Source organism: Erythranthe guttata, chromosome 12 (assembly GCF_056151865.1).
Source record: "Erythranthe guttata isolate IM_541 chromosome 12, IM_541, whole genome shotgun sequence".
NCBI classification, from domain to species: Eukaryota; Viridiplantae; Streptophyta; class Magnoliopsida; order Lamiales; family Phrymaceae; genus Erythranthe; species Erythranthe guttata.
Window position 1 is genome coordinate 13,164,742 of NC_142544.1, and position 11,935 is coordinate 13,176,676.

General features: G+C 38.4%; 3 protein-coding genes across 3 annotated transcripts; 1 reads left to right on the forward strand and 2 right to left on the reverse strand.

Annotated features, from left to right (window-relative positions):
• Positions 1 to 1,332: 1,332 nt before the first annotated feature.
• Positions 1,333 to 2,537, forward strand: LOC148766512 (uncharacterized). The gene is made up of 2 exons (XM_088826913.1): positions 1,333 to 1,395; positions 2,022 to 2,537. The coding sequence occupies exon 2, from the start codon at positions 2,022 to 2,024 to the stop codon at positions 2,508 to 2,510; it is 489 nt and encodes a 162-aa protein (XP_088683039.1). The 5' UTR covers positions 1,333 to 1,395; the 3' UTR covers positions 2,511 to 2,537.
• A 1,868-nt stretch (positions 2,538 to 4,405) lies between these two features.
• LOC105974586 (PKS-NRPS hybrid synthetase cheA-like) lies at positions 4,406 to 6,625 on the reverse strand. The gene is made up of 4 exons (XM_088827326.1): positions 6,249 to 6,625; positions 5,667 to 6,173; positions 4,598 to 5,574; positions 4,406 to 4,479 (listed from the first exon to the last, which is right to left on the reverse strand). The coding sequence occupies exons 1-4, from the start codon at positions 6,503 to 6,505 to the stop codon at positions 4,406 to 4,408; spliced, it is 1,815 nt and encodes a 604-aa protein (XP_088683452.1). The 5' UTR covers positions 6,506 to 6,625.
• A 1,201-nt stretch (positions 6,626 to 7,826) lies between these two features.
• LOC105961170 (putative late blight resistance protein homolog R1A-10) lies at positions 7,827 to 10,538 on the reverse strand. Its single transcript, XM_088827328.1, has 3 exons — positions 10,167 to 10,538; positions 8,908 to 10,010; positions 7,827 to 8,775 (listed from the first exon to the last, which is right to left on the reverse strand). Exons 1-3 carry the CDS (start codon positions 10,536 to 10,538, stop codon positions 7,827 to 7,829), a joined length of 2,424 nt encoding a protein of 807 aa, XP_088683454.1.
• Between the last annotated feature and the right edge of the window lie 1,397 nt (positions 10,539 to 11,935).

The window sequence follows — 11,935 nt, forward strand, 5'->3', positions numbered from 1 at the left end:
TTTTTTTTTTTTTTGTTTATTGATTCCAATTGTATAAATCAATTATAATGTTCTTATATTTTTTGTTTTTGTAAAATATAGTTGACTTTGCAGTTTTGATTTGTTATTTTTAGTAGCAAACTCTTAGTTGACTATGCTTCATCATAGTCATTTAATATACTGATATACAAAAAAAAATTAAAAAAAAAAAAAAAAATTAAAGATTTTCCTTAATCGACTATGAAGCATAGTCGATTAAGGCTAATCGACTATACTTCATAGTCGATTAAGAAAACTGATACAAGAAACAAGGAAAAAAAAATCAAAAAAAAAAAAAAATTGCTGAGCGCGTGACCCAACGATGATGTGGCAGGCAGGGACAAAACTGGAAAACATAATGGATCAAAATGAGTGTGGACTTTTCTCACATGGAGAGAAATATTCTGGACCTCTCTCCATTAAAACAAGTAATGAGGGGGTTTACTCAAAGAGCCCCTATTTATGATCATGTGACAATGTGCATGTGCAGGTACTACTGGAAATAGGAGTAAACTGCAAAAAGTAACCCTGTGTAATCTCCAAATAGCAAAAACCCCCCTGTGATAAATAAACTAGCAAAAACCCCCCTGTATGTGAAATTTAGTCAAAGGCAAAAACCCCCCGGTTGACTTAAGTGTGGCTCACTCGCGGGTTGCGCGACTGGTAGTTGGTTTTTGGACGTAAAATGACGAAATTGACCCTAAAAATGTATTTATATGTATATATATTATCTGTATATATATTTTCCTTTTACTTTGATTGTTTAGAAATTAAAATATTGTTAAAAAATAGTAAATAATTAAATTAAAAAAATATTAAAAACTTGTTAATCAAATGAATTATAGATTTTTTTAAATACATAATAATGAAATTAGTTTTCTTTTGATGTAGCGATAATTTAAAATATATACAAAAATTATGTGATAGTAAAAATGAAAATAAATTAAAGACCCCATTGTACATTTATAATTAAGATATAACAAAAATAAAATAATTAAAATATTTAAAAAAATATAAGTATTTATTAATTGCAAAACCCCGGGGGTATTTGTGTCTTTTTATATGAAGTCAACACTCAAATGAGAAATGGGCCGAGTGTGCTATTTAAATAATTTCACCGGGGGGCTTTTGCTAGTTTATTTATCATAGGGGGGTTTTCGCTATTTAGAGATTACACAGGGGTACATTTTGCAGTTTACTCCTAGAAATAGATAACGGTAAATTCGATAACTGAAATGATTTGTGCAGGCATAAATTAAACATTCAGGCACATTTTTTACCATTTCTCAAAAACCAAAAGGTAAAAATCTCAAAAAACTCTCTCAACCCTCTCGATTTTCTTTCGCAAAGCCCGTGCAAATCGTCAACAGATCGGAGGTAATTTTTACGTTTTTACGATCCTCTTGTTATGTAGATTACGAATCCAAAAAAAAAAACGAAAAACGTCGAGCTTAGCAACACTCGTGTGAATTTACACGAGCGGAACCACTTCGCTCGTGTAAATTCACACGAGTGTGAATTATTACTTTTTTTTTTTTTTTTTTTTTTTTTTTTTTTTAATTTAATTCGTAAAAAATCGGAGTTTGATTTTTACTCGTGTGAATTTACACGAGCGAAGTGCTTCCGCTCGTGTAAATTCACACGAGTGTTTAAAATTTTTTTTTTTTTTTTTTTTTTTATATTTTTTTTTTTTTAATAAATTAATTAGTTTAATTATTTGGTGTGCTCGTGCAAAAACATGCGAGCACTTTTGAAGTGCTCGCATGTTTTTGCACGAGCACAACAATTTTTTTTTTTTTTTTTTTTTTTTTTTTTTTTTTTTTTTTTAATAAATTAATTAATTTAATTAGAAGGTGTGCTCGTGCAAAAACATGCGAGCACTTCAAAAGTGCTCGCATGTTTTTGCACGAGCACAACAATTTTTTTTTTTTTTTTTTTTTCATTATTTAATTTTTTTTTTTTTATTATATGAAATATTAATAAAGTGCTTATTTAAAATGTAGATGGCAGGAGGTCGGGGGAAAAGTCTTATGAGTCAAGTTGCCGGTAAAGGCAAGAGCTTAATGAAAGCCTTGAGTGGGAAGGGGGACAATCCGGAAGATCCGGATCGCATTGGAGACCGAGATGTCCTTGCTTCCGCGCGTAGAAGAAAACAGTTAGCTCGAGAAGCAGCGCTACAGCGGGAAGAAGAGAGACTGAGACGAGAAGCTGTTGCAGCTGGAGCCGGACCCTGTACATTGCCACATGCCGACGACGATAATATGGATACTGACGAGGAGATGGAGGAAGATGATGGGCCAGCAGATGCATTTCAGGATCGTAGAGGTGGTCGTGCCTTACCCTTTCCGCAGCTGCCTGGTCCTGCGTACTTGGAGGGTCCGTGCGAGGGAGGGCCGCAAAATTTAGAGTTTATGCGATGGTTCAAGTCGCATATAGCGATGTACATTTGGGAAGGATATGTAAGTTTTTCTGTCAACACGTGCTTTACATAATTCTTATATTATTCATTTTTTTTAGCTAACAATACATGCAATATTTTTCAGAGCGCCGTGAAACTACACGGTGCGAGTCGAGGACCAAAGCACTCGAGGACTACCGCGGCCCGCAGGATAACACGATGATTGCGAGGTTGGAGGCAACAGGTCTTTACCACTTACGAGACTGTTTTCTGAAGAAGATGAACAAGAACCTCATGCTAGCTTTCGTGGAGAGGTGGCAACCGGAGACGAACAGTTTCCACATGCCATGGGGCGAGATGACGATCACGCTCCACGATGTCGCTTTCATCCTGACGTTGCGGCTGGACGGACCAGCAGTGTCTGAAATTCGCCCGGTAGAAGAGTGCTCACAGAGTCTTGCATCTGTATTGGGTGTCGGTCTTATGGACACCAATGAGATGTTTCGAAATAAGGGAGTTGGTTGGGTTAAGGTGAGAGATCAGTTGACCCTTCCCTGCGCCACAGACGACAAGAAGATGAAGGGCTACTTGATGTTTCTGCTTGGGTCTGTTTTGTTTGTAGACAAAACAGCGTCTAACATAAAGCCGTGGTGGATCCATTTTACCAACGATCTCGATAATGTCGGCAAGTATTCGTGGGCTTCGGCATGCTTAGCAAACATGTACCGCCAATTGGGTATTGCCACCCGCGCTGGGATGAACAGTCTCTGTGGATGTGTTATTCTCCTTCTGGTACGTGTACCTTTATTAGTAATTATTTATTTATTTAAACTTCTATTTTATTTATTTATTCATTGGTGTTTGTTTGCAGTGCTGGATCTTTGAGTATTTCCCCTGCTTTCGACCACCTCTTTCCCGTTCATATGCCGAGTTTGAGCCTCGATGCAGAAGGTGGGCCCATGGTGGAGGCAATAAAACCACGTTGCAGGAATACCGAAAAATACTCGACGCCATGACCGAAAGAGATGTGAGTAATAATTTTTCTAATTATGTCTATAGTAGAGTTACGGATTTTTCTAATTAGTTTAAAATATGCATAGGTTTGTTGGACCCCGTATGGTACCGGTGCACATTACTTACATCCTCGGAGCATGTATTACGGCACGATACAGTTCATGGATATAGTGGAGCCGTACATGCCCGACCGAGGGTTGCGGCAGTTTGGAAGAGTCCAGACTATTCCTTTCCCGATAATTGAATCGAACTTGCCACATAACCGCGGCTTGTTTGGCGCGGGATACAAAGTCACTTTCCACGGTCCTGGCGGCATGTGGCAGAACGAGTACGCCAACTTCATTGACCTGTCGCAATACCCTGAAGCCTGGCCGCCGGAAACAGTTGCCGAGGAGTACATGAAGTGGTACATCGAGCGGACGCACCGGTTCATTAGCAACCCTGATAGAGTTCCGCCTGCAGAACGGGTTGTTGCTGCGGTGCCGCCAGACCAGCCGTTCGCCAACGACATAGCTCGGCTCCTAGTTCCGATCGTGTTCGGTTTGACTGGTGACGACGCAGCTGAGGCATTCCTGAGCATTCAGCCGCAGTTGAGGGACTTGTTGACGCCACATGCCCACTATTTGCGCCTCTTACCTAGGAGGGGTCGCGGGGGAGGTCCGAGGACTCGGGGTCGGGGGTCGAGGGGTGGACAGTAGGACATGTTACCTATTTATGTATTAGTTTCGGATTTTTTATGTATTGGTATTCGTGTGTTGTGATTTGTTGTTTTCGGATTTAGTTTTTTGTACGGATGTTTCATTTTGGATTTGCGGATTTTTCTTATTTGCCCGTATTTTAATTACGTTGTTATCGGACTTACTTATTTAGTTATTTGTACGGATTATAATTATGTTGTATCGAACGAAATTATATTTTAATTTGTGTTATTAACGAAATAAAAAAAAAAAAAGTGAAAAAAAAAAAAAAAAAATATTATAATGGTGCTCGTGTGTTTTCACACGAACAGAGGTGTTCTGCTCGTGTGAAAACACACGTGCAAAACGCCTCTGTGCGTGTGAAAACGCACGAGCACCATTTTAATATTTTTATTTTATTAATTTTTTTTTTTTCGGTTTTTTTTTTAAACAAAAAATAAAAAAAAAAAAAAAAAAAAAAAAAAATTACGTGGAAATGGTGCTCTCTTGACTTGTGGCCATCTCTCTTGTGGCCATCTCTCTTGACTGCCGTAAACAACTTCGGCTATGCATCGGTAGCCACAATTTCCATCGGCCCTCACATTAACATATGAGGCTATGGACTGTGCGAGAAACGGAGGAAGGAAGGAAAAGAAATTGACCCGGTCGCCGGCAGTAACAACTGATTCTTCCGTCGATTTAGTACATCCGCGAGGACGACCTTTAACCTTTGACTCTGGCGTATCAGCTTTAAATTTTGAGTCTGGCGTCCTTTCAGTCGGGGTTTTGCGACCCTTAGAGCCGGAAGAAGATTTAACTTCGGATTTCCGATTCATCGTGTGCTCATATCCGGACAAGTACCTCTTCATCGAGTTATTCTTAGGTCGTCCCTTGGCCTTCACAAATGACGGCTCTTGTAAATGCGTTGAAGAAGGATTATTTAGGTCCCGTAAATAGTCGGCCGCATTTTTTTGGGACATGTAATCTTTGTTTGATAACTTCTCGAACTCATCGAGAAGAACTTTCTTAATTGCAACTGTGCGATCAAACGGTTCCTCCTCGTCCTCCCATGGATTCGACTTTGGCTCGACAACCAACGTTCTCCAGAATGGATGTAACTGTTGCGGATAAAAAGTATCTCCCTCAGCAATTTTAACTGCAATCATACACGCACACGGGAGTCCGTGGGTTCGGCTTAGGTAACAGTTGCAACTATCCGGATTATTTTCCAATTTTTCGTACTCTTTATCCAACAGGTCCAGTGCTTTGTGTGATACGTTACATACCAAAGCACCGAAACACGACAGTGAAGTACTGTACAGCCTGACTGTTCTACTGCTTTCATTTTCCACCTTCAATTCATTAATTTGAAGGTGAACTTGCGCATCTAGTGCATTTTGAACTGTATCCATAGCTCCAGTCGATGTTTGGATCCAACGCTTCGATGCACGATGTGCACTCTCTACTCTGTTTCGAGAAAACACTCAAATAATGAATAAATGTAACATGTGTATAAAAGATTGTACGTAACGAGTTTATAGTAAAATCAATTTATATACCTGTTAGTCGTCGTGTTACCGAAATGAACGATGTTGTTGGTCCAACACTTAACAAATCTCTCCTTATAAATCAACCACGTTTCATTGATGTAAGTTAGCAGCTTCGGATATTGCCCGTACAAACTAACTATCTCTCTATAGTTGCATTCGTATTCTTCCTCAGTCTCAGATTCGACTAACTTTGCCCACACCGTCCTCCGGAACAGTACACCCAACTTGGTGTTACCCAAGAATTTTGACGCGTTTGCCTCAACGTTTCTGTTTATGTGATATAAACATAACATGTGATGCGAATGTGGAAACACGTTTGGCAATGCTTTCAGTAGGCCCAGCTCACGATCTGTCAGTATCACTTCTGGTTCTATCCCGATTGGTAATATGTCTCGCAAACATCGCAATGTCCATGCATAAGTGTCCCCATCTTCACGTGACATAAAAGCAACGGCAATAGTGAAGTTCCTTCCCACGGGAGTAACCCCAATGATCTCCAAAAGAGGCATTTCATATCTACATGAAGGTAATTATAATTTAGTCAACTCTTATATATATAATAAATGTAATACACATTTAAATAATTATTACCTGTTAGTCTTGTACGTGCAATCCATCAGGATGACGTATGGAAATAACTGCAAAAGCTTTATTGAATCAGGGTGCGCAAACATAACGTCTTGCACTGTATCACCAGCTGGATTTGTTCGATGCCATTTGCTGTATCCACTCTCACTTAGTTCGTGCCACAGATGTTGTATAACTGTTTTTCCTTTCATTTCCTCTCGTCTAATTTTCTGTGATTCATTGTACACTTCTCTCAAGGACGCAGCCGTATCCGGATTCATCTGCCTCAGATGATGCAAAATTTCCTTCGGCTTCACATGACTCTTTTTCAGTATCTTTGTCACTTCTCGTTGCTCTTCAGTCAGGCGACTTAGCGAACGTAGTCCTTGTGGATATTTATGAGGATTATGATTGTGCTTGACATTTTTGATGGTAAGGCGCCATAATCCATCACGACCCTCTTTACCCCATAGCGCAAAAGGGCATTTACACTTTATTGAACCGGACTTCCGGCTTGTTTCGACCTCTGCATTTTTTCCTCGACTCTTATAGGCTCTTTTGCAAGTTAAATACTGTCGGCCTTCGTGGTAAGACTGTCGCCTAATCTCATGTCCATGACTGATGGCCATATTCATCGCCCACTCGACTAGTGCATCTTTACTATCAAATGCAGTCGAAATTGTGAAAAATTCACTGAAATCATGTAGCTCGAATGTTTCAATATCTTCATCCACATCTATGTATACTTCCTGTTTTTATATTAATGTAATTAGCAAATTATAAAACTAAAGGATAAAACTAAAAAAAAAAAAAAAAAAAAAAAAAAAAAAAAAAAATTGTGGTGCTCGTGTGATTTCACACGAACAGAGAGGTTCTGCTCGTGTGATTTCACACGAGCAAACCTCCTCTGCTCGTGTGAAATCACACGAGCTAATTAAAAAAAAAAAAAAAATTTGTTCTTGAGCTCGTGTGAATTTACGCGAGCACTTGCCAAGTGCTCGCGTAAATTCACACGAGCTCAAGAATAAAAAAATTGTTCTTGAGCTCGTGTGAATTTACGCGAGCACTTGGCAAGTGCTCACGTAAATTCACACGAGTAGATGAATTTTCGGGAAAAAAACGAAAAACTTACATTCGGGTCTAAGTTGTTTGGATCCATCGCAAAAATTATTGAATATCTGAAATTTTTCACTTTGAATGTTGAGTTTTCTTTTTTTATAGGATTTGGTAGGAATAGTACAAAAGGTAAATAGTTATGGTAAAAAGGTAAAAAACCATGGTAAAAAAGTGCCTGAATGTTTAATTTGGCCTGCGTATATCACCACCCATTCGATAATTTGCGAGTTTTGCGTGACGAATATGAAAGTTATAGTACACGAACCGATGCATTCACGAAAGACAGCAAAAAAGTGGTGGATCAAACATATATATATATATATATATATATATATATATATATATATATATATATATATATATATATATATATATATATATATATATATATATATATATATATATATATATATGTATATATAACCGTACAATATATTGTTTGCATGCTAATACTCATACAAAGAAAGACACTAATTGGTGTTCCCATCATTCATCCAATGAAGAATGGATATTAAGATTTGCACCCGAAAGACAAAATTTATCTTTTTCCCGGTCCTCCTTTAACTTGGTCAAAGCCAGAGGGTTGCAGTCAACTAGTTCAATCTTCAATAGACGTTCATCAAATTTCATAGGGATTCTTTCTAATTTGTAGCAATGTTTTACGCTAAGAATCTCCAGACTTTCGAAGCAACGATGATCTTCAAACGTCCACTGCACCAGATCAGTGTCCTCGATCAAAAGAAATCGAAGCTTTTGGAATTCATGCTGACGAACTTTCCATTTCGGTCCTCGAAAAGCGTAGCATCTCAATTTTAGCTCCGTAAGGTTCTGCAAAAAAGAAATCTTGCTCATCTCTTCCCAAGGGTATCCAAATCCGCCGGTCAAAGTCAACTTTTTAAGGCTTGATGGAAAGATCGAAAGAGGAGCGACAACCTTGGATATGATTCTAGGATTCACAATGACACATTTAAGTGTCTCTAGATTACGGAGATGTGAAATATGATCGAAGCAGCTAAACGGTTCGTCCACATCATCAGCGGGCCCCACTTCGATTCGGATACCTAGCTTCATTAAACTAGGTATTCTTTCAAAGACATCTCTGGTACAACTCTGAGAGCCCACGTCTAAAACTGTGTAGAGGTTTCCCAAGAAAGATTCTTGACGAGGGTGCGGTAGATTGCTCCCTGTGACTTGAAGATGAATCAATTCTTTCATATCCCATATCTCCGTAGGCATATACAAAGAATTCCCTTTAGATTTAACGATGCTCAAATGTCGACGAACAATTAAGTAACGAAGGTTCCAAAGTCTGGATATGGAAGAAGGGATCTTTCCTTCAAATGTAAGGGCAAGGTACAAAAGCTGAATTAGATTAACTACTTCCAATGGGAACTCATAGAACCGAGCGGTTAGAGCATCGAGTATCCTAAGAAACCTGAAACCAAAACATACCGGTACTGGATATTCATGATATGGACCGGTACATAGGAGAGAACGTACCGTTGAAACAGAAGACATCTTATCATAAACATCTTTAATGGCAAATAAACTGTTATTGCGAATTCACAATCGACGGTGGCTTTCTAGACGTTCTTCTGCTAAACCATCGGCGAGACTATTCAAGGCATGGAAAAACTTGCTTTTCGTAGCTTCTTTGTTGCACAAATGCCAAAAGGGTGAATAAAGGCTGCAAGTCTTTATTCTTTTACGGAAGCCAATCTCGTGGAGCATGATAAGACTACTCGAATTGAGCTCATCCAATTTCGCCGGAGATTGATGTCCAACACAAAATCCTTCCACATCCCAAATTTTGGCGAGCTTGGAGCGGGGAATCTCGTAGTTTTGAGGGAAAACTCCCATGTAGAGAAAGATTGGTTTCAATTCTTGAGATAAGTAGTCGTAGCTTGGATATAGGACCTTGTACATTCGATCATACGCATCCACGTAAACCGAATGTCTTTTGTCGGCACCTACCTCGTTCCAGTACTCTGCGGTCTTGTCAGATTCGGATAGGATTTGGGCAACCTTAACGATCGTAAGAGGAAGACCTTCACAATTCTCAGCGATCTTCTTTCCGGCTTTCTCCAGCTCATTAGGGCAAGGCATTTCATCGAACACCTTGTGACGAAGTAGTTCCCAACTTTCTTTCTTATTCAGGAATCGTATCAAGCATTTGTCATTCGAAATTTGATACCTAAAATCACCATCTGCCATGTCTTTTAGCCTAGTTGTCACCACTAATTTACTTTCCGTGTATTCCTTTGTTAACAAAGTTTTGAAATATGACAAAAAATTGTAGTCCCATACATCATCCACCACGATGAAATATCGTTGACCCTTTAAACTTTGGTAAACCATTCTTCTCAAGCCATCCAATGACTCTGTAATTAGCACTTCTTTATCATCATCATCATCATCATCATCATCAAAATCCTCGTGATGAGTCACTTGTTTTAGAATATCTAGCAAGACTCTTTCGAAGCGATATTTCGGGCCTACGGTCACGAAAGCCCGTTTGGTGCAAGTGCTCAAAGTTAGTGGATCTTGAAAGAATTTCCTGGCAATAGTAGTCTTACCAATGCCCGCCATTCCATAGAGCGTGGTTTGATTCCGATAAGGCAACGCAAGCAGACGTTTGATTTCGATTAATTGATCAGATAATCCAACCATCTGACCGGATGACTCATCATCATTATCTAAAGCTTTATCATCTTCTTCTTCTTCTTCTTCTTCTTCTTCTTCTTCTTCTTCTTCTTCTTCTTCTTCTTCTTTGTATGGTGGAGAATTGTTTAGCTCGTAAATGTAAAGAGCCTTCATCTTCTTCACCTTTTCGATAAAGGAATCAGCATCTTGTTTCAGTTCATCATCCAGGTGGAGAGAGAACAACAATGGACATAGTTGTTGAGAATATTGAGACAGAAACTGAGGTGAAATATGGGATTCTATTACATCCTCAAATTCCTGTAATAATATTCTGATTTGTTCATCCAAAAGATTGATTCTTTTTGTGTTGAAGTTGCACCTGGTGTTGAAGCTGAAGTTGTCCAATTCTCTGAGTACATCTCCCATGGAAAAAAGCTGACTGTGGAGATCTAGTATGATACTCCTTGAACAAACATCATCTTCAAGTGAAATACGATTGGAGAATAAGAGGTGATGCAATGTATTCTTGAGTGAAATCGCAGCAGCATAAGCCATTTCTGAAATGGAAAGTTGTTTCTTTGCTGTTAGAAATTGTTGATGAAACTGTTGATGAAATAACTCAAGGGTAGTTAGTTGGTCTCATAATAAGTGGCTGAGGAGAGGAGATGAGGATAGCTTGCCCTTATTAATCTATCTATATCTATATCTATACTATCTATAAAAGTGGGAATAATAAGGTAGGTTTCTTCCCTTTTATGTGAGGACCAAAATGCCCTTTTCAATGGAATATATTATATGGATTATTTTGTAGACCCCCTCATTTCCAAATTATATATAACTAACTATCAAGTGGATTACACTTTAGGGGAAGCCCCCCTCATTTCGAAAATATTTTGACATACCCCCTGGGCTACCCTGAAGTTCCTATAATACCCTTCTAAAATCAGTTTTAAACCCTAGTCACTCACGGTCTCTCTCTTCTTCTCTCCCAAATTCAAAATCCCGCCTCCACAAACCTCCCACCGGCGAAATTGCTTCCCGGAGCCATAACTCTCTCTCCGGTGGTCGGAATTCGATGGTTTAACTACCGTTGGATTCCTCTCGTCGAGCTCTTTCTTTTGGTGGTGATTTCATTCGGTTTCGAATGCTGATCTGTTTCTGCAATTTTTTTTCATTCGAGAACGGTGGTCTTGCCGGAGTTTTATTTTGTGTTCCACCCGTCGAAATTTGACGGGTCACCTACCGTTGGATTCCTCTCGTCGGGATCTATATTTGGTTGGTAATTTCGTTTATTTTTATGTTTTCAGATTTATTTTTATATTTTTTGCATTTGTGGCCGCGCGGAACCATTGGTGGTTATTAGCGGCGTCTAGGGTTTTGGTAGGAGGCGAGGGGTGTGATGAGTCACTGTCTATTTGATTTAAAATCTGTAGCATTTCCCAACAATAATCTCTCTCTCTATCTCTCGATCTCTTAATGTTTGGTGATTTTTGAGTGTTTTGATGTTTTTCTTCAAATTTGTTGATTTGCACTAAAGTAATTTTTTTTTGTTTTGATTTTGCAATTGCAGCTTAATGAAGGCCATTAATCATTTCCTTGAAGGTGTCAATTTTTTGTTTTTTTAAGTTACATCAGATCTGTTCAACAGACTGTATACATTACTATACATTACTATAGTAACATATAGTTACATATGCGTATATTTATGTATTTTCGATTTGTATTATATTGGTTCTGATGTGATTTATAATAAAAATATTTAAATTTGTAAATTTTTGTTGGGGTTTTATGAATTTATTTTGTATAAGTCAGTATTCGTGTGTGTATACAATTGATCGACTAAAAATATGGGAAAAAAACGAACATAACTATGAATTACTATAGGTACTATAGTTACATGTAGTTATTTTCAGTACTGTAAACATATTGTTTTGAAAATTAAAAATAAAATA

Excerpts from the sequence above, each read along its gene's own strand:
- LOC105974586 (XM_088827326.1), bottom strand. The coding sequence starts at position 6,505 with ATGAATCCGGATACGGCTGCGTCCTTGAGAGAAGTGTACAATGAATCA. Across the intron at positions 6,174-6,248 it reads TGCACGTACAAGACTAACAG|ATATGAAATGCCTCTTTTGG; the intron begins GTAATAATTATT and ends ACCTTCATGTAG. Across the intron at positions 5,575-5,666 it reads GGTAACACGACGACTAACAG|AGTAGAGAGTGCACATCGTG; the intron begins GTATATAAATTG and ends TTCTCGAAACAG.
- LOC105961170 (XM_088827328.1), bottom strand. The coding sequence starts at position 10,538 with ATGGCTTATGCTGCTGCGATTTCACTCAAGAATACATTGCATCACCTC. Across the intron at positions 10,011-10,166 it reads CTGATTCCTTTATCGAAAAG|ATGGTTGGATTATCTGATCA; the intron begins GTGAAGAAGATG and ends TCATCCGGTCAG. Across the intron at positions 8,776-8,907 it reads CTAGAAAGCCACCGTCGATT|GTTTCTTAGGATACTCGATG; the intron begins GTGAATTCGCAA and ends TTTTGGTTTCAG.
- LOC148766512 (XM_088826913.1), top strand. The coding sequence starts at position 2,022 with ATGGCAGGAGGTCGGGGGAAAAGTCTTATGAGTCAAGTTGCCGGTAAA.